The sequence below is a fragment of the Ursus arctos genome, unplaced genomic scaffold (genome assembly GCF_023065955.2).
Source record: "Ursus arctos isolate Adak ecotype North America unplaced genomic scaffold, UrsArc2.0 scaffold_12, whole genome shotgun sequence".
NCBI classification, from domain to species: Eukaryota; Metazoa; Chordata; class Mammalia; order Carnivora; family Ursidae; genus Ursus; species Ursus arctos.
Window position 1 is genome coordinate 42,395,873 of NW_026622786.1, and position 25,529 is coordinate 42,421,401.

The window sequence follows — 25,529 nt, forward strand, 5'->3', positions numbered from 1 at the left end:
GCATGGGCCTTCGTAGGGCACAGATGAATATTTTTTGATACCCATGGCATCCAGCTACTCAGAGATGGATGGTGACTTGAAAGGAAAAAAGATGCATCAAGGGATATTCTTTACTTCAACTATCTAAGGAAGATACCAGATTGCAAGATAATGCTATCATACTTTCCAGACAAGACCAAAATGTTATTTTCTATTTTCCAGAGGGTTCTAAATATAGGCTCTGCTGCAGCATGCTCACCTCAGCTTTGAAGGTTTTAACACTAATGTGGGGACCAGTTTCTTGGGAGAATATGAGATTGGCTAACACTCGAGGGGCTGGCAGAGCAACAGAGTGGAAGGAACCCGGGCCGGGACAATGTGGTCTGGCAGACGGGTCTCTGCTGTGGACCCTCCACCTGCCTCCTGACTTTTACATCAGAGAGAAATAAAATGTAGCTATCGTCTTTTGGGGCTTCTTTTTTCCAGCAGCTTAGAGTAACTGCAACACTCCAAAATATCCATTGCTTACCGCCCCCCCCCCCCCCGCCAGGGAGGGCAACTGTTGCTTACTGAAGGCACGAGGTCGCCACGTTCCATGATGTCTCTGATCAATTTGCTTCTTTCAGATTCTGATGACAGCTCATTACGCAAGAGCTCACCAGTCGAGAGATGTGTAAATCCATATTTTTCCACCAGCTTTTCACACTGTGTGCCTTTGCCAGAGCCTGGGCCACCTAGAAAAGGAGTGATGTATCAGACACCCGTCCCAAGTCGCCATAATGAACAAGCCTACGCACTTCATTCACCAAGCACGTACGGGGTACTTATGCTTTACAGGAAGCTGCTTTGGGAGCTGTGGATACAGTGGAGAATGGGGTACATTTCTTGCCCTCAAAGAGCGGGCTGTCCAAGGCGGGGGGTGGGCAGGCGTTATATACCCCAACAAGCAGTTAGTAGGTAACTACTGTAGGTATCTAGTGGGGAGAGTTCTTGCTGCTCCAGGGGCCCTGGGGAGGGGTGCAGGACTCTTTTGGTAGAGATGAAAGAGAAGTTTCCTGGGGGAACTGAATACACTCATGTGCAAAGCCTAACCACCGTGCTGGGTACACAGTGGGTGCTCAACAAATGTTAGCTATTAATTTTTAAAATACATTGTTTTCATTTTCAAACAATCCCAAACATAGAGAAGAGCTATCAGTAGAGAACAAAGAACTTTCTGAAATATTTGAGAGTCATTGGCCAACCTGATGTCTCATCGCTACAGAATACTTTAGTTTCATTGCCTCCAGACAAGGAGCACATCCTTCTACATAACTACATCTTCACAACCCATTCAGATTTCAGTGCATTTGTCCCAGTAAAGTCCTTTGAAGCCAATGCGTCAAGTTCAGAATCATGCACTGTCTTTTGTTGTCATGTCCTTCTCGTCTCCTTCCATATAGAACAAATTTCTTCATATTTCCTCAACACTTTTGGAGGTTATATTTATTTTGTAGAATGTCCCTCAATATGATTTTTTTCCCTGCTGTGTTCTGAATATTATTATTACTTCTGAGTATGAGCCATATTCCTTGGATGAGCATTACACCCTTGACTCTTTCTCTTGTCTTCCCCCACCCCAAGTTCAACCAGTTGCTAAATTATAAGATTTTACATCTGAAAATAACAGCTAACCTTTATCAGCAGCTTACTGTACCACTCACTGTTCTAAGCATTTAATGTATTAATTTAAAATAATCTTAAGAGGCAGGCACTATTGCCCCCATTTTACAGATGGGGAAGGAGAAGCACAGAGAATTAACCCAGCTGACATAGCTGCATGGCTGGTATGTAGCAAGTCAAGGCTGTGAATGAAGCCTGGACTCTGGCTCTCAGAGGCATTTCCTCTTCTCTTCCCTACTAGCCAGGCTTGCCTGTAGGATGAGCAGGTCCTCAAGAGTCATTCCACCTCTGCAGGGGGGAGGGGTGAGGCTTCGGAGTCCAGCAGACCTGCTAGCAGGATGATTCTCGCCTAAAAAGCATTGACGCTTCCCAGCTTCAGAGCATTCAATGGCTTCCCAGTCCCCACAGGATAAGATCCGGACTCCTTAGGGTGGCATTTCAACCTTCCAGAATCTAGTTTAACCTCTCCAATCTTTCTTTCTTTCTTTTTTTTTTTTTTTTCATTTCTTATCCCCGTCCAATACTGTCGCGTCCAGCTACATACTGTCCCTGCAACAAGACATAATTTTTCCATGCCACCGTGCTTTTGCTCTCCCAGGTCCTCAGCCTCGTAGGTCCTTCCTTCCTCCTCTAACTACAGAGATCCTCTTCATCTCTTAGGCCTCCATCAGATGTTTGCCCCTTCTGCCAGGAATCAGACTTGTCCCTCTACCCTCTGTGGGAGTGAGCAGTTTCAACAACACGTGGGGGCCTGCGGCCTGTCTGCAGCTTGGACTCCAGGTCCCTCACTAGTATTGTAACTTGCACACAGTAGGTGCTTCATAAGTGCCTGACAGATGAATTTTTTCCTGTTAGAGGGAATACTGAACATTAAAATGAAAAACGTGGTGGAGATGTTGACATAGTAGCGAGGATTTATGACTTATTGCGCCATTTCCCTGGTTCGCCTCACTTCATATTCAAAACTCCTCTCTGAGGACAGTTAGCAACTTCCCTCTTGAGGGAAACTTTGTTGTTCCTTGTTAGTAGAAGGGCCTCGCCTTCTCTCTCCTTTGGCCTGGCCGAAAATGAAGGAAAGTCCACGTTTTCTACGTTCTGCTCAGCCACACAGCTGCTGTCAGCTAAGCAGGGAGGGTTCAGACACCTCACAGGACTGTCATGGACAGGCTAGAGGCAACAGGAAGACAGCAATTACAGGCTCACCAAAACAATGCAGACCACTGGGGAGGCACAGCCAGTCGCCAGCTAATGCCGCACTTGCCCTGAGCACTGGGACGGTCTCCTACCACAACAGAAACGGAGGGAGAGTGGAACGAGAGAAGGCCACTCAGGCAAGGAGTGCTTCCAGATAAAAGAGTAAGGACAACAAGGGGCTGAGCCCCTGCAGAAGCCTCCAGGGCTTCCGTGGTCGGATTTACCTAGAAACCCTTTTCTTGGGATGGCTGGAAACCAGTCATGTGGAAAAGGTATTTTCAGACTCGGCTTACGAGGCAAAAATGCGGCATTCCAAGGACTTTCTTCCTTCAGCATTCCACTAATATGACTATTACAGTTTTTGTGTCTCTAAAATGTTATTTAATAAATTTTGACACAAAGGCAATTAAAAATCTTCAGCTCAAATTAACAACAGCTGTGTGTTCCACGGCAGCCACCGCCCCAGTTAGGAACCTTTTGGAGCAACAGCTGCAAATTCTCAGCATTCTTTGGCCAAATGGTGCAGGCCCAGTGGAATTCTAAGTAATCCACACAATGCTTTGATTCTTCCCAGGGCTCCAAACTGGAGAACAAAGTGATTTTTATCACTGCGGTGAAGGCACAAACACTGTGAGTAGAAATATGAATTTTCATATAATGTCACTTGCACGTCTTTGAGGCCTGATGACTTTTAAATAAAAAACAACGGGGTTGATATCCCTCTAGGATAATTTGTTATAATGGAAAAAAATCTTTGGAGGTGCCACATATCAGAATGAGTGGGCTGTGTTCTCTGGTGACGGGATGACTGATAGCGGTGAGGAGCTGTCACGTTTCCCGTCCTCTCACTGACTCCTGGTGGATCATTCCTCAAGGCTCAAACCCCGCAGCGATCCTACACGCAATACCACGTGGTGTCATTCACAAAGTGTCTGCGATGTGAGATCCCAGTTCGAAGGGGTCGTCACCACTTCAAAAGAAAAAAATAGTTGAGAAATCTTTATTTTCAACCTCCAATATAACTTAAATTTTTTTCCACGGAAAGCCCAAGGTGCTATATTGTGCAAGCGGAAATCCTGGGACCGCTCACGTCACAGCTGGGTAGGTATCTGCCCCCCACTGAGGTGCCAGTTGGCAGCGCTACACAGAAGGAGGCCCTGCGGAAGAGCTGCCCACCCGGGGGTCCCTGTTCTTCCTTGTGGTGGAACTGAAAACCGCATCACCACCTCCGCAGTTGTCCGGAGACAACTCCTGGCTTCACTGGCTGGGCCCTGCAAGAGAGCACCTGCCCCCAAAGCAACTATCGCATTGTGCTGGGTGTCAGGATGGAAGGGCTAAGCTGGTGTGTTGTAGCACATTCTGGGCTCAGAAAGAGAAGATCAAACAAATCATGATGTCAGGTAGGTAATTAGCTGAACCCCAAATCCAAACAAATGCAAGTATGTAGGTTTCTATTACACTTTTATTTTTTTTAAAAAAGATTTTATTTATTTGTTTGATACAGAGAGCAAGCGAGAGAGCCAACAACTGAGCACAAGCTGGGGGAGGGGGGGCGCGGCAGAGGGAGAGGGAGAAGCAGGCTCCCCGCTGATCAGGGCTTGACATGGGACTCCATTCTGGGACCCTAGGATCATGACCTGAGCAGAAGGCAGACTCTTGACCGACGGAGCCACCCAGGTGCCCCTACACTTTTATTTTTAAATATTTCAAATAGTAATGGCACAGACCAGGTTATAATGTCCTTTGTTGACATTTTATGGTATCTTGTTAACTGTAGGGTGCCACCTGGAATTAAGACTATTAATACAGCTCTTCCTTTGACTAACAGCTGCGGGGCAGCTAGTATAGGTCAGATGCTGTGCTAAGTACTGAGAATAAAAAGATTCCAAGGCCCTGTCCTTTCCAACAGAGAATTCAGTCCAATTGGGAGGCTGGCAGGTGAACCCAGCATCACAGCAGTGAGATAGACCTATGAGCCGGGTCGGTAAACACCACTGCACAAACACTGGGAGGGACTCCTCGCCCCGGCAGGAATTAATGAGTATGCACAATTGCCTTCACTGGTACAGGGGAAATGTGGAAAAGAAGAGCATGAAAGGTGAGCCTGGTATCTTTAGTACGGTGGTTTGGAGTGTGAGCTGGTCCTGCGGGGAATGGCAGGAAGGGAGGAGAGTATTGTACTGGGAAGGGCACGGGGCAGGTGGATCAGTCAATAAAATCCCAGCTCTGCTACTTACTAGTCGTGTGGCTACAGGGGAGTCTGACTTTCTCTGAGCCTTAGTTTCTTCATCTGTAAAATAAGGGGAAATGAGAATCCACTCTCTGCCTCATTCATCTTAGATTCTCCTTCTTCCTTCTCTCCCATACCTGACCAGTTGTTAAGCCACTTAGAAAAGCCGAGTCCATGTTTAAAGTCTCTGAAATCTGTCCCTTTGCCTAAAATTTCATTAAACACTTCCCTTGTCCCCATCTCTTTGCCCCCAAACTGGTGATTGGTAAATATTACATATAGAAAGGGAAGTCCCTCATCCTGCTAGTTCTTCCTGAGTTATATCTGCAGGGTGTCAGCCAGTGTATTGGGGTTTGAATTACACATAATCTAAAATTTGGGGATTAGCCATCACTTAGGGATGTCCAGACCACTTGTAGGTAATTAAGATATATATCAGCATGTGTGTTTACACACACACACACACACACACACACACACACACACACACACACAATAGATGTGTCTGATTTAGAAAACTCATAAAATTTATTTTCTGTAAGGCACAACAGAGAGGATAGCATTCTCTGGGTTCTAATTGTCATCAGGCAAAGTTTTCCAGGTCTTAATTCCCATTCCACCCCAGCCTCAGCATTCTTTAAACCTCGTCAGCACCGATGACCTGTATCACTGACCCAATGTTAGCTCCCTATTCATCTGGCAGAACCTGAGAGTTCCTTGTGGTGTGGGTCTATCCTTCCACTCTGGTTGTGTCTTTCTCTCACTTCTTCTTTTCAACATCTCAACTTGTTCTCTGCCCTCCTTGTGACCTCATAGATTTAGTCTATTCCCTTTGGACCACTTACCTCCCTAGCCAGCTGGACACCAGGCCATAGCTGTGAATCCTTTGCCCCCAGTGAGTTCTGCTGTGGCTGCCATGAGAACCAGCAACTACTCTCTGCCCAACCTACTAACTTTTATGTGCATCTATTCTGGGTTGCTAAGGGTTCCTTGAGAAAGTTGGAAAACCAAGCCAACTGGGTCATGCTATCTAACTTCAAAATAGCTTCTATTGCTTCTGGGTAAATATATTCCTCTTTTGCTGATACCAAATTGGATGTCCATGGGTAAATTCTAATATTTCCCCATTGTCCTCAAACCTTCCAACATAGTCTTCAAACATATTCAAACATATTCTTACTCCTACAAGTATTTTTAATCCTCCTATTCCCTAGGAAGGTGAAGGTTATCTTCTTTCCTCAACATTTTCAAATCTTATAGTGTCTTCATCTCTTGGCTTCTGTCCCTCCTTTCTTTTGTTTGGAAGACTATTTAATACTACTATTCAGCTGAAGGCTGACTTCTCTGCTTTGGCTCTTGCAGCACTGTGGCATTTTCCTTGATAGCACTTTTTACAGTATAAGGACTCTCTCTCATCTATCTGTCAACTATCTACTTAAGGTCTGTCTTCTGTGTTAGATTCGATGGTTCACAAGCACAGGCTATGGGTATGCTTTGCTCACTCTGGAGCCCAAACTCAGTGCCTGAAACACAACAGACACTTCATAATCATGGCGGAAAGAATAAATTATTTTTATTTTATTTTATATTTTAATTCCAGTATAGTTAACATACAGTGTTATGTTACTTTCAAGTGTACAATATAGTGACTCAGCACTTCCACACATCACCCAGTGCTCATCACAAGTGCAATCCTTAGTCCCTATCATCTATTACATCCATCCTCTTCAAGAATAAATTATTTGATGATGAAAGGATCCTCACCTCCTTCCTGCTCCAAAAACTTGCTCCTCTTTCTTGTCCACATTAAATGTACTCCTCTCAGTTGGCACCATCTTATTTCTCTTCTGTGTAACAACAGGCTGGTTTCTTTCCAATCCAAATGAAAATATTTCTACCATTGTCTGCATCCTCCAGTTATTTTTATATTCTTTCCTATTTTTTTTCGGTATCCTGAAACTGCCTGTTTCCATTTCCCTCTCTTTTATTGACTCCCTGTCCTCTTGCAAGCCACATCCTGCTCTCATCACTCTCTGAAGTTGATCTTTTAGAGTTCAAGAGTGATTGTGTAATTGTCATATAATTTAATGACCTTCTTCTAGTCTTTACCGTTTTTGTCCCTTTCGTAGCATTAATACCATTGAAAAACATCTTGGAATTCTCTCTTCAACTGGCTTCAGGACACATATTTTGCCCACATTCTCTTCCTTCCTTTGCTAGGCTGAAGTTCACAGAGAATAGAGAGTGCTTTATTTTTGTTGGTATCCCCACAGAACCTTGCGTGGTGTCACAGGCAACTGTTCAGTAGGGTCAATGTCTAGGAATCTTGTGGCCCTACAAAAGTGACAACTCTATTTCCTTTCATGGAAAGGACCAAATGACTCAAGTTCCGGGTTTATATCTCATACCTGTATCCAGTTAGAGGACACTGATCAAGTCACTTATCCTCTTTGAGCTTCAACCTCTTTAATAACAAATTAGGGAACAGCACTTTCATATTGTGATACTATTTTAACATCTTTAAAGATGGATAGTCTTCACAGTTACAGCTTGTGAAGGTATCAAATATCTTTTGCATATCAAACTATCCTATTTTTATATAGTCATCAGAGTTGTTTAAAAATCTATTCAGTTCTTACCTCTTGAAATACTTCTTTCTCCCTAAGTGAAAATGTGCTCCAAGGTTGGGTTTAGGTTTTTGTAACTGAATGATTCCTTTCAGAGAAAAGCTATTATTCCATCGGATCATGAACCAACTGTGCCCTAGGAATGATCCCCAACCACTGTAGGGCTATGAGTCACTTTCAACTTTCTGTATCTGGGATGAGCTCTATCACCATGCTGAGTTTCAGCAGGCTGTTGCTCTGAACTGACTCTGTCTGACCGGAAACAACTAAGAAAAAATAGATCTTTATCCTCAAAGACAACATCTCTATTAGTTCTGAAATGCACTGCTGCTTCAGGTTATTTGGTGAATAGGATAAAATATGCCAGTGACAGTGTCAGCTGCAGGTTATATGGAAAAACTTCACATGTGACCATGAACTTCTTGATGGCAGGTGTTATGCCTTACGTATCAGTGCCTGGTGTATAGTGGGCCCTCAGTAGTTGTTAGATCAGTGAATGAATGAATAAATGGATGGTAAACAATCTGAGAGCTTCAGGGAATGGGAAGTAGCCCTGTGACTTTGAGAGTTAGCCGATTTTGGCTCTAGGCCATTCCTGCATTGAACTAGCAGAGTGATCCTGGGAGACCTTGGGAGCTTTTGTCTCTTTGGATGCTGGCTTCCTTGTCTGTGAACTGAAGAGTCTGGATTAAATTAGTGGTCCCCTCTCTCTCTCTGTGCTTATGTGTGTGTGTTTTATTACTCTTCCTAAATATTCGAGCTTCCCTTCCATAGTGCTTGTCCCTGAGGAATGATTATTTGTCCCTACTTTTTTTTAACTTAAGAGTTCCCAAGTGCTTTGGTCAATGAAATGTGAGCAGAAGTCGATGTGTATCACATCTAGACAGAGGTTTTTAAAGTCAGTACATGGTTTTCTATGCCTCTTGTCCCTTTACCATGAAACTAACAATGTTTCAGAGAGTAGGGGTTCCATCAGCATGGTTACCAGAGTGAAGCCTAGTCACCTGTCGATGAACATGTAGTATTAGTCCAGAACGAGAACAAGAAGAGGAAGAGGGGAAAGAAGAAGAAGAAAAAACATCTTCATTGCTCTGCACTACAGAGATTTTTAGGTGGGTTTATTTGTTACTACAGCATAACCTAGCTTCTTCTGACTGATACTTTCCCAGACTTGCCTGTGTAGCATAATCACCTAGGGTATTGAAAACATTCCTGAATCAGTAGATCTGTGAACCACTGGGGCTGAAGTCTGGGAAATTAGTTTTAGAAAGCTCTCCAGGTAAAGTATGCCTATATCTGCATTTTACTTGAAATGTGTAAGAAAAAAAAGATGTATTGATGGCTGGACAGAGGGATGGATAGAAGGACAGATACGTGATAAAAACAAGTTTTAGTAAAATGTTAATGGCAGAATCTAGGTGGTGGCTGTACCAGAGTTCGCTGTAAAATTCAGTTTTGCTGAATGTTTGAAATATTCTCATAATAAAAAAAGATGATCAGATGATCTTTAAAAAATTCCCCAGATGATTCTGATGATTAACCCAATTTGCAACTTCTGGATTATATAACCTTAAAGAAGGCAATGTGCTGTGAGCTCCGCAGTGTTCACTGCTGTGAGTCTTTGCTGATCTTTCCTTTAATATTTACAGTGTAATAATGCTGAGATAATGGTTCTATTGTGAATGAATACTTGTTATAATCATTAATAAAAATCCTCATTGCCTTATCAATAGCAGGGTTATCCTCTCTCTTGCAGATGAGGGGAACTTTTTGTTTTCTCAGCATCAAGCCTGAGAGAATAGAAGGGGGACTGTGGCCTATTTTGTACCAATGAAGTGGTTCAGAGACAGAAATGCTTGGGAAGTCATTGCAGACTGTTCAGATAAACATGTATGGTTCATAGTGCTTTTGGCTTGATATTTAATCTAATAAGTATCTGTACTGTGTATGTGTGTGTGTGTGTGTGTGTGTGTGTGTGTGTGTGTGTTTTAATGTTAGGTTTCGCTGCCTTGGTGCCTGCTATTTTCTCTCACCCAAGACCTGAACCTTCCTTGTCTTATCTCTATGTAAGAGCTAGAATCATTTAATCCTTACAATAACTATTTTAAGTAAGTGCTATTTGTTTCTTTTGTTGTTGTTTTTGTTGTTAAAGATTAATTAATTAATTAATTTATTTATTACAGAGAGAGAGAGAGAGGGACAGAGCACAAGCAGCGGGGAGCAGCAGGCAGAGGGAGAAGCAGGCTCCCGCCGAGCAGAGAGCCCAATGTGGGACAGGATCGCAGGACTCTGGGATCATGACCAGAGCCAAAGGCAGACGCTTACCCAACTGAGCCACTCAAGTGGCTACAAGTTCTACTTGTAACCCTATTATACAGGTTAAAAATCTGTGTCCAAGGTCACATCTGTGCCTTGGTAACTGCTAAGCTCTACAGCCTTTCACATGTAAGGTCATTCTGGAAATCAGGACACCTGCCGCTCAGAAATGCACTGCACAGCCTTCAGTCAACTAGGAGCCAAGCTTTCATGAGGGCCCCATAGGGTTGCCAGCTGACATCCAGTTAATTATTACATCAGATGTGCTTACACTACACACCATCACTGTCTATCCAAAATTCTAATTTAACTAGCTGTCTTGTATTTATATTTGTTAAAACTAGCAAACCTATCAGCTCCACCACTTACTAACCTGGAGACTTTACGGACATGACTTCATTTCTGTTGTGACAGTTCTAACAGTCAAAGATTCTGGCATAGAAAGGCATAGAAAGACGTGTGAAATGTCTAATTAAGAAAAGACTCTGGAATTGGATTCCATGACTTTAGCTTTTAGATAGAGACAAGACAAAGAGGGTTCAAGTCTTGGGTGAGAGGAAACAGCATGCACCAAGGTAGTGATTCCTAAACATTTCCACCACACGATGCTGTGAGCTCTTATAGCTCTTAGGACAAACTGCTCTCCATCCTAAATCCATTTCCATTCTAATCCCAGCCCATCCCATCCCATCCCATCCCCATCTCAGCCCCATCTCCATCCTAACTCTATCTCCAAACAGAGACAGAGACAGGATTTCCAAATTGTAGTATAAATACTACTAAATAATCTGTCCTTTTCTTCTTCACCCAGAGATCTCCAGGGCCTTTTCCAGACCTGACTCACCAAGCTTACAGACTAGAGCCTTCCAAAAGTTGTTTCAGTCAGGCTCTTTTTCTTTTCTTTTCTTTTCTTTTCTTTCTTTCTTTCTTTCTTTCTTTCTTTCTTTCTTTCTTTCTTTCTTTCTTTCTTTCTTTCTTTCTTTCCTTCCTTCCTTCCTTCCTTCCTTCCTTCCTTCCTTCCTTCCTTCCTTCCTTCCTTCCTTCCTTCTTCCTTCCTTCCTTCCTTCCTTCCTTCCTTCCTTCCTTCTTTTTTTTTCTTTTGAGAGGGAGGGGGAGGGGCAGAGGTAGAAGGAATGAATCTTAAGTAGGCTCATCTGCCTGATCTCACAACCCTGAGATCATGACCTGGGCTGAAATCAAGAGTTGAATGCTTAAATGACTGAGCCACTCAGGCGCCCCCAGTCAGGCTATTCTTATTTGGGCTCTAAATTCTGAGAATTCATTGTTCTAGAGTATTCTGCCTCATCCAAATTCATCTTAAATTTATCAAGCCACCTTTTTCCCTATTTGGAAGCCCACTTTACACTATGATCTTAGGCGTGCATTAAACGAATATAGTAGGCAATTTACAAAATTAGTCTCTCCTTTCTATGTTTTCCTTCTTTTAAAGAAAATAGTTTTTCTCTACTGTCAAAGAAATATATGCTCCTTATTGGAGATTTATATAATTCAGAAAAGTAAAAGGAAGAAAAATCTCCCATAATCCTACTTCCCAAAGGTAGCTGCCAGAAATACATTTTGTTTTCTTTCTTTTTTAAAGATTTCATTTATTCACTTGAGAGAGAGAGAGAGAGAGAGAGCAGGGGAAGAAGCAGAGGGAGAAGCAGACTCCCTGCTGAGTTGGGAGCCCGACATGGGGCTCGATCCCAGGCCTCTGGGATCGTGACCTGAGCCGAAGGCAGATGCTTAACCATCTGAGCCACCCAGGCGCCCCTGTTTTATTTCATTGCAGCTTTTTTTCTACACATGGCCTTCTGGTTTGGTTTTCACTGGGAATCTGTCTGAGCTGACATTTTCTCCTCTTTGAGCTTCTGTATTCTCATCTGAAAATAAGCTTGTTGGACTAGATAAATTCCAAGGTCATTTCCAGCACTATCATTCTACATTTTCGTCTTTGTCAGAGAACGTAGAGAATATTCGTACTTGCGGTCTATTTATGTACTGTAAAAGGAAGTGAGGATATTTAAGACCAGTAGAGACATTTATGGTGGATGTTAGTTGGATTACATCTGGGGTTTTGTGTTCAATTTTGGGCCATACCACGGAAATTGGAAGTCTTATATCCTATGATGGGAATATAAAATTGGCAAATCTTTCAGAAGGGCAATCTGTTACGTAAGTCAAAAGTCTTAAATTTTTTAGTCAGTGGATTTATCGTAAGGAAAAAAAAATCACTGTTCAGTACATAGATATTCATTAGAGAATTTTAAATGAAAGCAAAAAATTGGTGAAAATGAATAACAATAGGAATAAACTGCATAAAGTACAGCAATTCAAAGATAGTGTGCGGTCATTAAAATGACGTATTGAAAGAGGACAGATACAGATACATATAGTATGATTCCGTTTATATAAAGTTCAAAAATATCTTTGGTATTTCTTGCAGGGGGCAGTGAATAGGAGGAGGCACAAGGAAACTTCTGGGATGTTAGTCATGTTCAATTTCTTGATCTGCATGTTGGTAAGATGAATGTGACACTTAGTGAAAATTTATCAAGCTAAACACTCGTGATTTTTCTGTTTTTCTGTTTCAGTGCAATTGCTAGAAAACCTCAAGACATGACATAGTGTATTCAGGATCTTGGAAAGGCCCCTAAGATATTTTGTTAGGTATAAAAAGTAGGATTTAAAGTTGCATGGTCTCATTTTGATGAAAAATGTGTATTTAAAAAATTTATATGCATAGAAAAAAATTAAGAGGACTATAAATAAAAATCTTAATAATATTCATCTTTAAGCTTTGGGATTTTGGGTGATTTGTTGAGATTGATACATGTTTTCTAGATGAAGATATCTTACTTTTTTAAAAGATTTTATTTATTTATTTTGAGAGAGACAGAGAGAGAGAGAGAGCACAAGTGGGGGGAGGGGAGGAGCAAAGGGAGAGGGAGAAAGAGACTCCCTGCTGAGCAGGGAGCCTAACACGGGGCTCAATTCCAGGATCATGACTTGAGCTGAAGGCAGCCACTTAACTAACTGAGCCAACCAGGCACCCCGAAGATGTATTATTTTTATAAAAAGAAAAGAAGTTCTTCAGGGGCAACTGGGTGGCTCAGCCGTTAAGTGTCTGCCTTGGCTCAGGTCATGATCCCAGGGTCCTGGGATCGAGCCCCACATTGGGCTCCCTGCTCAGCAGGAAGCCTGATTCTCCCTCTTCCACTCCCCTTGCTTGTGTTCCCTCTCTCGCTGTCTCTCTCTGTCAAAAAAATAAATAAAATCTTTAAAAAAAAAAAAAGAAAGAAAAGAAGTTCTTCAATTAAAAAAAAATGTGGTAATCTGTTTTAGGAGAGATTTTGGCTGCATGAGTCCAAAGAGAAATGAGGGAGTGGGAAATAATAAAAGTCGAGCAAATTCATCAAGGGTAGTTTTTCCCTTCTGGTGCTTCCTGCCTGTTCACCAGCCCTGGACTCCTCCTTGGTCGACATCACATTATTTCTCAGCATTCAGGACTTCTATGATTTGGTCCATCTTCTTCCTGTTCCTGGACCATGAAGGGCATATTCCTACTACTATAATTTGTTTCCTGCTTAAAATCTCCCTTCTTGGAAGACCTCTCTCCTCAGCCCTCTTTCAAGCTTAGGGGATCCCATCCATTCTCTGAGGCTCCCCTTGGTTCTCAGACTCCCCCGGAAGGGGCTCCCAACCATTGAGCCATTTTGCTTTCTTTGTCCTCCCATCCCTCTAACACTCACTAAATAGTTCGGCAGTTAACTCTACACTGTCCTGTAGTAGATCTAAAGTTTTCATAAACATCAATTCTCACCTCATCAAATAGATTATAAGCTCCTTGAGGGATGGGAACATTTTTTTAAAATTCTCCTCCTTTTCTTGTTCTCCTATCTTCAAGGGCAGATTAACATTAAACCAACTCTAGTCTGCATTCCCTTCTTTGAATGATGGTAACACTTGGAATCAGCAGCATCAAGGTCAATGATTTGCTAGCTATTGTTTTGTATTTTGCTTCCTGGCATCTATGCCAGTTACACAGTGATGGACTGGAACTTGATTCTGATAGAGAAACCACATGGTACTTTACCCGGCAGAATTTACTAAAGGCATGACATTTTTTATTTTGTTTCTGTGGGAAGGGGCCAGGAAGGCTTCATAAAGACTTCGTATTGATCTTTCAGGACCCAACCAGAGGAAGAGTCTCTTAGTTATGGTTGGTTCTTAAAAATGGTCAAGCCCCATGGAGTGCTGTGGTGGCTCAGTCGGTTAAGCATCTGCCTTCAGCTCAGGTCCTGGGATCGAGCTCTGCATCGGGCTTCTTGCTCATCGGGGAGTCTGCTTCTCCCTCTCCCTCTACCTGCTGCTCCCCCTGCTTGTGCTCTCTTTCTCTCTCATTCTGTCAAATAAATAAATAAAATCTTAAAAAAAAAATGGCCAAGCCCTATAGCTTTACTTGATACTTCTGCTCTTATCATTATGACTCTGAGAAGGTTATTGGTAGAAGACAAATTAATATATTTACTTCCGACAATGAAGTCTTTATATCTTCCATTCCATTTTAATCCATTCATTCATTCTTTCTGAAGATATGTATTGAATGCCTACTAAGTGCCAGGTATCCTGATAGGTGCTGCAGAAAGAAGGGAAAAAAGGAAAAAGAAAGGGCATGGTCTTTGTCTTCTAGGAGATTTAGTAAAAACCGTTTTCCAATCAACGGCCATCATTGCCTTCAAGCAAGCAGTCAGTGGAAGAAGGAGTCTCCGGGAGTAGATTCTAGGAGACTGCTGGTCAGGCTTAGCCAGGTTTCTCACTGCTTAATATTCTCTTCCTCTCTCAATAAATGTTGGAATGAGGGGCCGTCTCAGAGTCTGCCTTAACAGCTCCACCCAGACCAAGTTGAGGATTTCTAAGACAAATAAGACTATGTTCTGCTTGCTGCTCTGTCCATGCCAGCTTTCCACGCATTTACTGTAAGAGCTAGTCCGTGCAGGAAAATATGTAATTGGACCAAATAAGTTCCTTCCACTTTAAATTGAGGTCATTTGGCTGGTGTGGATGGGCAGGTGTGTGGCACTGACACGGTGATCCACTTTCCGGTGGAAGGCATTCTACACAGCACAGTTGAGCCACGAGGAACACTGCCTTTAGAGTCAGTGCCCCAGACAATATGAAACAATAAATCAACTGGGGCACAGAACTATGTCCTTTTAACACAAAATAGCTACGCTCAGTTACAAGAGGAGAGAATCTTTCATTGCCTTGACCACCTGAGGGTTGGTTGAAATATGTTTCATTTACAACTAAAAAAGTGCTCTGAGACTCTTAGTCCTGGAGTCTAGAGCAAAATGAGAGGGAAGTACTTTGGGAATGTTACATTTGGGAAGGCTGAAACAGTTACCATCGCCTTAATCACTGGCTTGTTATTCTGCTTTATTCCTCAAGGCTAAATACAGCCTCCTACAGTAAAATCTGGGTTGTGTTGTAAACAACTGCCATAATGTGTCCACAAGAGGAAATGGCAGCCAAAAGGCAGGTGTAAGCCCAGGGCCTAAGAGATACTTTCCCACTTCAGCTTCCCTGATCCCAGCCAACCCCAGATGCTCCAGGGAAAACACTACTTAGCCGGTCAGTCCCTTAGGGAGTGCTTACTTTAAAAAATGACACTAGAAACAGACGTGCTTACCCAACCTCTTACCCTGTCATGCCCCGCCCCCCTCCTGTAGGTGTCCTTACCTCTTTTCAATTTACTTCCCATCCTATCCTAGCCTCCCCTTTCTCTGGATCCTCTCTTTTTCATCGCCTGTCTCCCCTCACTCACCATATGATAGTTGTAATAGTAGCTAATACTTGTTGAATATTTACTAGGGGCGCTGTGACATATGTTAACTCATTTCATCCTCACATCAACGCTATGACCCAGATAAAATCATTACTTCCACATTACAGGAGAGAAAACTGAGGAAGAGTGGGCGTAAGGATGTTGCCCAAGGTCAGCCGGCCAGGACAGAGGGGAGCTGGCAGTGAACTCAAGTAGGTCGTGCTCTTAACTAGACTCTGTACTTCCGCTCTCTCTCTTTTAAAGATTCATTTATTTATTTGAGAGAGAGAGAGCATGCGAGTGGGGGGGGGAGGGCAGAGGCAGAGGGAGCAGGAGAGAATCTCAAGCAGGCTCGGTGGCGAGCGAGGAGCATGACATGCAGCTGGATCCCACAACCCTGAGATCATGACCTGAGCTGAAATCAAGAGTCAGACGATTAACTGACTAAGCCACCCAGGCACCCCACTACTACCTCTCTCTGTAAACATGCTTCATGCTTTTGTACCCACTTTTGACCTTCTTTCCCTTTAGATACGGCTCTAAGTCTTTGCTTTCTCTCAGAGCCAAGTTTCTGGCAAGTTAGTCTATATGCATCCCCATTTCCTTACCTCCCAAGTGCCCTCAACCAGCTGGCTTTACTCCTTTCTGTTCCACTGGAACTGCTCTCACCAAAGGCACCAGTAATTCTGTGGTTGCCAAATTCAACAGACAATTCTCATCACATTTTACTTAACCTTGCCCACATGGAAACTCTCTCCTCCCTTGCCTGCTAGGACACCATTTGCTCTTGATACTCTGCTTTCCTCTCTGTTTTCTCCTCCTTGGACTCTGGCACGGGCGTTTCCTAGACTTCAGGTCTCAGCCTCCCTCCAGCCTCACTGTCCGTAAGCTCGCTGGGGTGATCCCTTGCACATGCGTGGTTTCACTGCCGTTGTATCCTGGCGAGTTCCACATCTGTGTCTATAGCCAGGACTTGTAAAATTTTGAGTACTACATTTAAAAAACCCTCTTGTCTAATGGACATTACCTGATGGATGTCCCATAAGCATCTCAATCTTAAAATGTTTAAAACTCAACTCTTCATCACTTTCTCAAAACTCATTTCTTCTCCACATGCCTTATCTCCTTGAATGACACCTCTGCTTATCTGGTCATCTAAATTAGCCACTTCTGAGTCCTGCTCATTGCTCTCATTCACCCCAACACAATGGGTCTTTATGTCCTATTGATTCTACTTCCTGTAATCTTTTGGATCTGTTGCCTCTTTTCCACTTCAACAGCCTCCTTGTTCCTCACCTGCATGACCATCCGTCTGACCTCCTGGCTGGCCTCCCTGCTGCAGCCCAGGCTCCCTCTCACCGCTTCCAGAGTATGTGACAGAGCAAAAGCCTTGACAGCTCCCCGTTGCTACAGGCTGAAGTTTGTATTTGTTAGCTGGGTGTTCTCAGCCTTTCCTGCCCTGGACCCTGCATCTGTCTCCAGCTCTGTCTCTCACAGCTTCCCACCCCCTCACCTCTGAGGCTCTCGCACACGTGTTCCTTCTCCTTGCCATGGACCCACGCCAACTTTCTTCCCACTTAGCAGCTGGCCAATTCCTTTTCTTTCTCCAGACTCAGCTGACTACCCTCTCCACGCCCACACACCCACTTCGGTCTTTCCTCCCATTACCCGTGCTGTTGCCATGACATGTGCCAGGTTGTGCGGGTTATCTGCTCCCTCCCTAGAATGAGTTCCTTGAGATCTTTCATCTTTGTATGATTATGCCTATCAACTTTGCTGATATATGGTAGAAACTCAATAAATGTATCAAATGAATTAATGAAAGTCACCCAAAGGAATACAGTTAATGGGAGAATTTAATATAGTGGTGAGAAAATATTTTTTATCATTTGGGAGTTACACAGCCTCCCTGAAGTCTGTATATCCCCTGGCCTAGGCTATTTTTTCCCTCCCCTTCAAACTAAGCTATTGTTTGAAATCAATATGTGGTCAACCCACAACGATAATCTGAGAAGCACCAGGTTCCTTCAGATACACCCAGAATCACATTCTCAAACACTTGCTCATTGTTGCCCTTGGCTCTTTGAAATACTTTTGGTAACACTCACAAAAAAGGTACCCACGATATGCCTTCTTGATAAAAAGATGCAGTGTGTATTCCAAAATCAATGTGCTTTGGGGGCCCGGTGTTCAGGACGGTTCAGATACTATTATGGCTTCAAATTGTTTCCTGTTTTGAAGTTATTATGGAATTGCAAATAATTGGCAGAACATGGCTGAGGCACTCAGAGGTCTGTTTCACTGCTATCCATTTGATGTCTTATTATTTTGTCTTTGCTTTCAGACATCAATAGCTAGCTACATAGGAACAAAGTCAAATAGGAACCTGAGGTATTTATTCACATAATTATGGCACACTCAACCCCCACCCACTCTACTCCCATAACCTGTCCTTACTACATTTTAGAGCTTGGGCTTTGAAGTCTAGGAAAGTGGGGTAGGAGTCCCAACTCTGTCATTATTAACTGTGTAACCTTGGGAAACTGCCTTAACCTTCTGAGCCTCTACTTCCTCATCTGTAAATGGGAAAGAACATGAATGTGAGAAATAAATAAGATAATATGTAAAAAGGCAACACAGTATCTACAATGAAGTAAGTCACCAGTACATGTTAGTTTTAATACTATTATTAGGTAATTAAATATATGGGAGGTAGAAGATGAGGACTTGGACTTATTCAGTGGCCTTCACACTTTACTTCCTTGGGGCTATGTCTCTGTTGTACATGTTTCCAATTAAGAGAATGGTTAGCAACGTGTCAATTCATTGGCAGCTCAAATTTGGGGTAGACATAAAACAAATATTATTTTGCCATTTTAAAAGAAACTCAGAGAGGCTAAGAGATGGCCCAAGGGCACACAGAGGTTGGATATAAACATAAGATTCTGGGTGTTCTCTCATTTCCAGTGCTGCGTCCTTCTAGAGTCTGTGGCATTGATCATTCTTAGTGGGTCTCACAACAAGCAAAGGAAGCTTTCAGTGAGTCAGGCCCCGAGATGTGGCCTTGGGTGAGTGAACAGGTTGAGTAACTAAATCTTCACCAGGTGACTGTGTTGGTAAGTTAATGGTGCCTCCAAAAAGATTTCTTTTTTTTTTTTTTAAGATTTTATTTATTTATTTGAGAGAGAGAGAATGAGAGAAAGAGAGAGCAGGAGAGGGGGGAGAGTCAGATTCCCTGCGAAGCAGGGAGCTCAGCTGATGCAGAACTTGATCCTGGGACCCCAGGATCATGATCTGAGCCGAAGGCAGTCGCTTAACCAACTGAGCCACCCAGGCGCCCCCTCCAAAAAGATTTCAAGAAATAGGTTGGGTGACAATGAGTGTGATGGCGTGAGGTCCCCAAACCCTTTACTTGGTAAAAGTCATTCACTTGTGTGCTTTTCTTTTTAGCAGTAATTTGCCCTTCTGGATAACTCGATTGACTCAGCAACATTCCTTTCTTGAGGAAATAATTTTAAAAACATGGAAAAAACCCTGTACTTCTGCCATGTCATGCAGTGTTCCAAGGACTGTTAAATGTCTTTTTGAACCTCGTAGTTCTCTAAGCATAGTAAGCCCTGGATAAAGGTTTATTAATTTGGTCTGATTAAATGAAGAAAGTGTTTTGTTCTATTCAGTATTACTTAGAGCCTTTTTGCAGTGAAAAGGTTTATGTTATTAAGTAGGTTCATTGTCAGCACACAATGCCTGCATTTCTCCAACATTAGAAAGATGTCCCGGGGCGCCTGGGTGGCACAGTGGTTAAGCGTCTGCCTTCGGCTCAGGGCATGATCCCGGCATTATGGGATCGAGCCCCACATCAGGCTCCTCTGCTGTGAGCCTGCTTCTTCCTCTCCCACTCCCCCTGCTTGTGTTTCCTCTCTCGTTGGCTGTCTCTATCTCTGTCAAATAAATAAATAAAATCTTTAAAAAAAAAAGAAAGATGTTCCATTGGTTTGTAAATGTACTTGAGGCTCTCTTGGAAAGTGGACCAATGTCTCTCTTCCTTTACTCTCCCATCCTGAATGGCCTGGACTTTGAAAAAACAGATGTCAGGCCGGGAGAGTGCCAAAAGGGCACTTAATAACTGTATGCCTTCATGGAGAAAAGGCTGTGGCAATCATGTGTCTACGTCCAGAGCAGAGATGATGTTTCAGTTAGGGCAGACCACAGGTTTGACAGTCATATGGAAACATATTTCTTTCTCTGAACCCAGTCTAGCTGATGACCTATCTGTTTTCATTTCATAGTAGAAACTCAATTGAGTCTAGTCTGAGTTTTCTTAGTCTAATCCAATAATTCTGATAACCACAATAGTCCATTTTCTGCTATAAACTGAATGTTGGTGTCCCCTTCCAATCAATATGTTAAATCCTAAAGCCCAATGTGACGGTGTAAGAAGTGGAGTTTTGGAAGGTGATTAGGTCATAAGGGTGGAGTCTGTACAAATAAGATTAGTGCCTTTTTAAAGGAGGCCTCAGAGAGCTCCCTCACCCCTTCCAGCATGTGATGTTAGGGGAAAAGATAGCCGTCGAGGAATCAGGCTGTAGGCCTTCATCAGACATCAAATCTGCCAGTGTCGTGATCTTGGAATTCCCAGCCTCCCACAATGGTGAGAAATGAGTTTCCGTTGTTTATAAGCCACCCAGGCTATGGTATTTTGTGATAGCAGCCTGATGGGACCAATTAAAGCTCAAAGTTTAGTCTCCACGTCAGGGCTCTTCTCCCACCTGAAGGGTTTTCTACACTCTTCCTCCAGTCCTGGTTCTTCCAGTGCTATCGATCCCTGAAACTGGTACCCTCCACCTCCATCTAGCCCCTGCTTTGGATCTCCTGTGGGTCCTCCTGATGCATTCTTCTTTATCCACCTCTGACTAGTACCCAGGCTTTCCTTTCAGGCGTTCCTCATACTGCTGCCTACACAGAAACATCCAGGGCTTCTCCAGGCCCACAGCAGCCCAGAGAAATGGACTTTCAGTAGATGCACCCCTTTATCCTTCACCCCTTGCCCATGTTTGTGAGGTTATTTGCTTTTGAAAGGACACGTGAAAATAAGGCACAAGGGACTATTTTCTCCTCCAAGATTTCCCAAATGCTAAGTATAGGGTTTCATACACCTGCTTAACATACTCCCTACCTCAATTAATCCTAAATGGTTCTCAAAGTGTGGTCACAGATGCTGGGGGCTGGGTGGGGTCCTCTATTTTTTTCTTTCTTTTTTAAAAAATTTAACTCCAGTATAGTTAACATACAGTGTTATATTAGTTTCAGGCGTACAATGTAATGATTCAATACTTCCATCCAACACCCGGTGCTCGTCTCACAAGGGCACTCCTAATCCCCATCACCCATTTTACCCATCACCCCACCCCCCTCCCCTCTGGTACCATCAGCTTGTTCTCTATAGTTAAGAGTCTGTTTTCTTGGTTTGACACTTTTTTCCCTCTATGATAGTTTGTTTTGTTTCTTAAATTCCACATATGAGTGAAATCACATGGTATTTGTCTTTCTCCGACGACTTATTTTGCTTAGCATAATACTCTCTAGCTCCATTCATGTCATGGCAGATGGCAAGATTTCATTCTTTTTTATGACTGAATAATATTCTACGGCGTGTGTGTGTGTGTGTGTGTGTGTGTGTATACACCACATCATCTTTATCCATTCATCTATGGTGGACACTTGGGCTACTTCCATAATTTGGCTCTTGTAGATAATGCTGCAGTAAACATAGGGGTGCATGTATCCCTTTGAATTAGTGTTTTTGTATTTTTTAAAAAAGATTTATTCATTTATTTGAGAGAGAGAGAGAGAGAGCGGGGGGAGGGGGAGAGGGAAAGAGAGAATCTCAAGCAGATTCTGTGCTGAGCATGGAGCCCAAAGTGGGGTTTGATCTCATGACCCGAGGATCATGACCTGAGCTGAAACCAAGAGTGGGATGCTCAACCCACTGTGCCACCCAGGTGCCCTGTGTTTTTGTATTTTGGGGGGGCGGTCCCCTATTTTCATTACAACACTTGGATGCTATTTTCTTTCACTAACAGTACAGAAGCAATTGTTATAAAACCACAACATGAATCAAGACAGCTGCATCCAATTCTATTACATGTATTCATCACCATGAACTCACAGTAAAACAAAAAGAAAATGCCAGGGTTACTTAAGAATGCCCTTGATAAAGCAGTATAAAAGATCAATTTTATTTAATTTCAGCCCTTAAGTATAAGTCATTTTAATATTTTGTGTGAAGTGTGCACAGAGCGCTTTACCACACCTAGGTTATTGGCTTTCTTGAGGAAGAACACTGTGTGATTGTTGGAGTTGATTAACTAGTTGCTTTTTCTAGCTGGACACCATTTTTTCCCTTTTTTAAAAAAAGATTTTATTTATTTATTTGCCAGAGAACAAGCAGGGGGGAGCAGCAGGCAGAGGGAGAAGCAGGCTCCCCGCCAAGCAAGGAGCCCAATGCAGGACTCGATCCCAGGATCCTGGGATCATGACCTGAGCCGAAGGCAGATGCTTAACTGACTGAACCCAGGTGTCCTGCTGAACACCATTTTTACCTTCTGAAAGATGGACTAACAGATAAACTATGGATTTTCAGACTTGAGTATCTAGCAGACATTTTATTGAAAAGAAATAAAGTAAGCCCGTCACAATAGGATGGGCTTCAAGGACAAGGACAAAAACTGGCAGCATTTGTTGCCAATGATAAAATCCAAGCTTTCAAGCCCCAGATCCATCACTCATTAGCAAATTACTTAACTCTCTACCATCTTACCAAAAAAGTCAGGATGGGGATAGTACTTACCCCATAGGGTAGATGCAAGCATTAAATAAGATAACATTATTTATACAGTATCTAGTGTCTGTTAGCTGCTCAATGAATGTTGGCTTCTAATACAGCTACCTCAAGTTAAAACAATCAGCTTTGTTTTTCATTTTTTATTTAACCAAATATGTGCATTGATGTCATGAAGATGTTTAATCTGGGTCCCAAGAAAATATTCCCTAAAGATTACATTAGTTTACTGTTCTTTGATAACAGGGCAACAATGAAATGACATCAGGGCTATAGTGAAATAATGGCAGGCATTAAAATATTGAGTTTGAGGGGTGCCTGGGTGGCTCAGTTGGTTAAGTGTCTGCCTTGGGCTCCGGTTATGGTCCTGGGGTCCTGGTATTGAGCCACATATTGGGCTCCCTGCTCAGCTGGGAGTCTGCTTCTCCCTCTCCCTCTGCCCACTGCTTCCCCTGCTTGTGCCCTCTCTCTCTTTCTCTCTCAAAGAAAGAAATAAAATCTTTTAAAAAATATTGAATTTTAAGGAAAAATTCTCATTTCTACAGTTTTCCTTAAGGAAATAAATAGGACTAGTTTGCACTGGGTTAAAAATACACAGAATAACACAAAATATTGTAGCAGTGCGTCCTGAAGCTTACTACCTAAAAGCAGTTTATCAGTACTAACGCTAAGGTACACAGAGCCATCTGTGACCGTGACATCCTGAAAGTTATAGTCACAGAATGATGTCTTGACCGTCATGCCATTAGCATCACACCTCCCCTGTAAAGCCAGATGATTTCCCAAATTAAAGCACTTCTACCAAAGCTTTGGATAGGAATTAATGGGAATTCAGGTTATGTCACACTTTGGGCACAGGCAGGCTATGAAAAGCACGGAAGGGAAAAAGAAGCCAAAATAGATTGGATAATAGCAAGATAATGATCAAGAGATTAAAAAAAAAACCCAAAAGACGAGAGAGACAGAAAGGAAAGAAATGTACCAGAAAAGGTTGTGAAAACTGTACGAGCCTGTCAGTGGGACATAATGAGGCTCTTTAAAGGACATTTTTACACTATCCAAATACTTCTCCATTTTCAGCCATGACTGAGCCCCAGTCTCGTACATCAGCACAGTTCTTATGTCTTGTGTGTGAGCTACCAACGTCCAGAGAACCTTTTTTCAATCCTTTTGATCACTGGCCTGATCCTGTGAGATCCCTTATCTGTCCTGTGGAAAGTATTTCTCTAGAAACAGTGACTGAGCTGCTTTCTCCATGAACAAAGAGGTAATACTCACACCACATTCGAAGGGCTAACTAGATCCATCCTTGCTGCTTTTCCTTTCTGTCCAGACAGTATACTTTCCCCGAACATGTTTTCCACTCAGATGGTGGCCCGCACTATTAACCGTGACTTCAAACTATTTTGCAAATGAGCAAGAAATTTCACCAGCTTTGGGGAGTGGGATGAGCTGGTGCTGCTCTTCTGGAGGAGAGGGGAGCAGCTACCATGGAGTCAGGAGCTTCTGATGAGGCTCATAATTAACCTGAAAACTGTCCTGCCAAAACAGCTCCAAGCAGCAGCAACCTGCCTGTCAGTTCCAGTCCAAGAATTCCCATTGCTATTTTGGTTGTTATGGAAACTGACCACACTGCCTCCTAAAGAATTCATTATCCCAACAAATATTTGTTTTTCTAAGTCATTATGGGGTAGCTAAATGAGCGGTGCCGACACAAGCAATGGAGGTGCACACAGAAAGAAGGCTGGCAATTAGAGAAGACCTCACGGGGAGCTAGAACTTCCACCTGACCTTGGGGCATCATTAGCTAGGGGAGAAGACATTTCAAGTGACAGGACTGGCAAAACCGAGGGAAGTTCAAGAGATAATGATAACTCAGGTGGGGTTGCAGCCACCGTCTCAGGGAGGGTTGGAGTGCGAAATGGGAAGGTACATGGGGGCTAGTGGGGAGAAGGCTTTGAAGGTCAGTCTAAGGAGTTGCACGTTTCTGTGGACAAAAGGGAACTAGGGTATGTTAAAGCAGGGGGACGGTGCTTTAGGGATATTGATTTTTATCTTCAGTCTAATAGCGAGGATGGCAACCTAGTTTCTGGCTAATACCACAACCCCACGTGTCTTGGTAGATGTCAAGACAATAATTTGAAAAGTTAAAAGTTCAATCATCTTCTCATATAGGCAACACCACACTTGTTTCACTGAAATTGATAGGCTCTGGTTTATTAGGGCTCATCAAAACCGCTATGGGTGTGGCTATGACATCCTGAGTATTTTTACGAGCTTGAAAGTGACCTGTAATATACAGCCCCAAATACCATTCTGCCATCTGTCAAGGAAGTGTTTAGAACTAAGGCCTTGATTTTCAAGCAAATACCCTAGAGGTAGAACAATCATTTTTTCTCATATCACAATGGTTTTGTACCTTCTACCACCCAAACGGTAGGCAGAAATCTTTCCTGGAATAGTAACTGGCCAATAAATTAAAATACAGAAGAACTTGGTTAATATGAGAAAAACCCTTATTCAGAGCAACAGTTCTTGGAGTGTAGTCTGTGGACCCTTGCGGATCTCAAGCTTTGTCTGAGGCCAAAGATTTTATATTGTGCTATTTGACTTTGCGAAGGGCACAGGTCTTAGTAACAGGTGAGCCAAGGTCTTTAGTTATATATAGACAGAGAAAAGTGATACTTGAAAATACATTTCAAAATTTAATTGTGAGTGGTAAACTGGGTAAATCTGAAATAATATTATTGCTAGAGAAAATAATAACCACAAAACATGGTTTACTATTTTTAGAAGGTTTTTTTGGACCACATTATTAAAAACACAGATTTCCATGTGATAATAAAGGCTCAT

The 25,529-nt window shown here is 42.7% G+C and overlaps 1 protein-coding gene across 3 annotated transcripts in view; it reads right to left on the minus strand.

Moving 5' to 3' along the window:
• Window positions 1-25,529, minus strand: part of AK5 (adenylate kinase 5) — a 233,867-nt gene that overhangs the window by 29,547 nt on the left and 178,791 nt on the right. For all 3 annotated transcript variants that reach the window (XM_057310547.1, XM_057310548.1, XM_026497778.4), the window contains exon 11: window positions 550-713. In XM_057310547.1, the coding sequence (XP_057166530.1) occupies window positions 550-713 (164 nt within the window). The remainder of the gene's footprint in view (window positions 1-549; window positions 714-25,529) is intronic.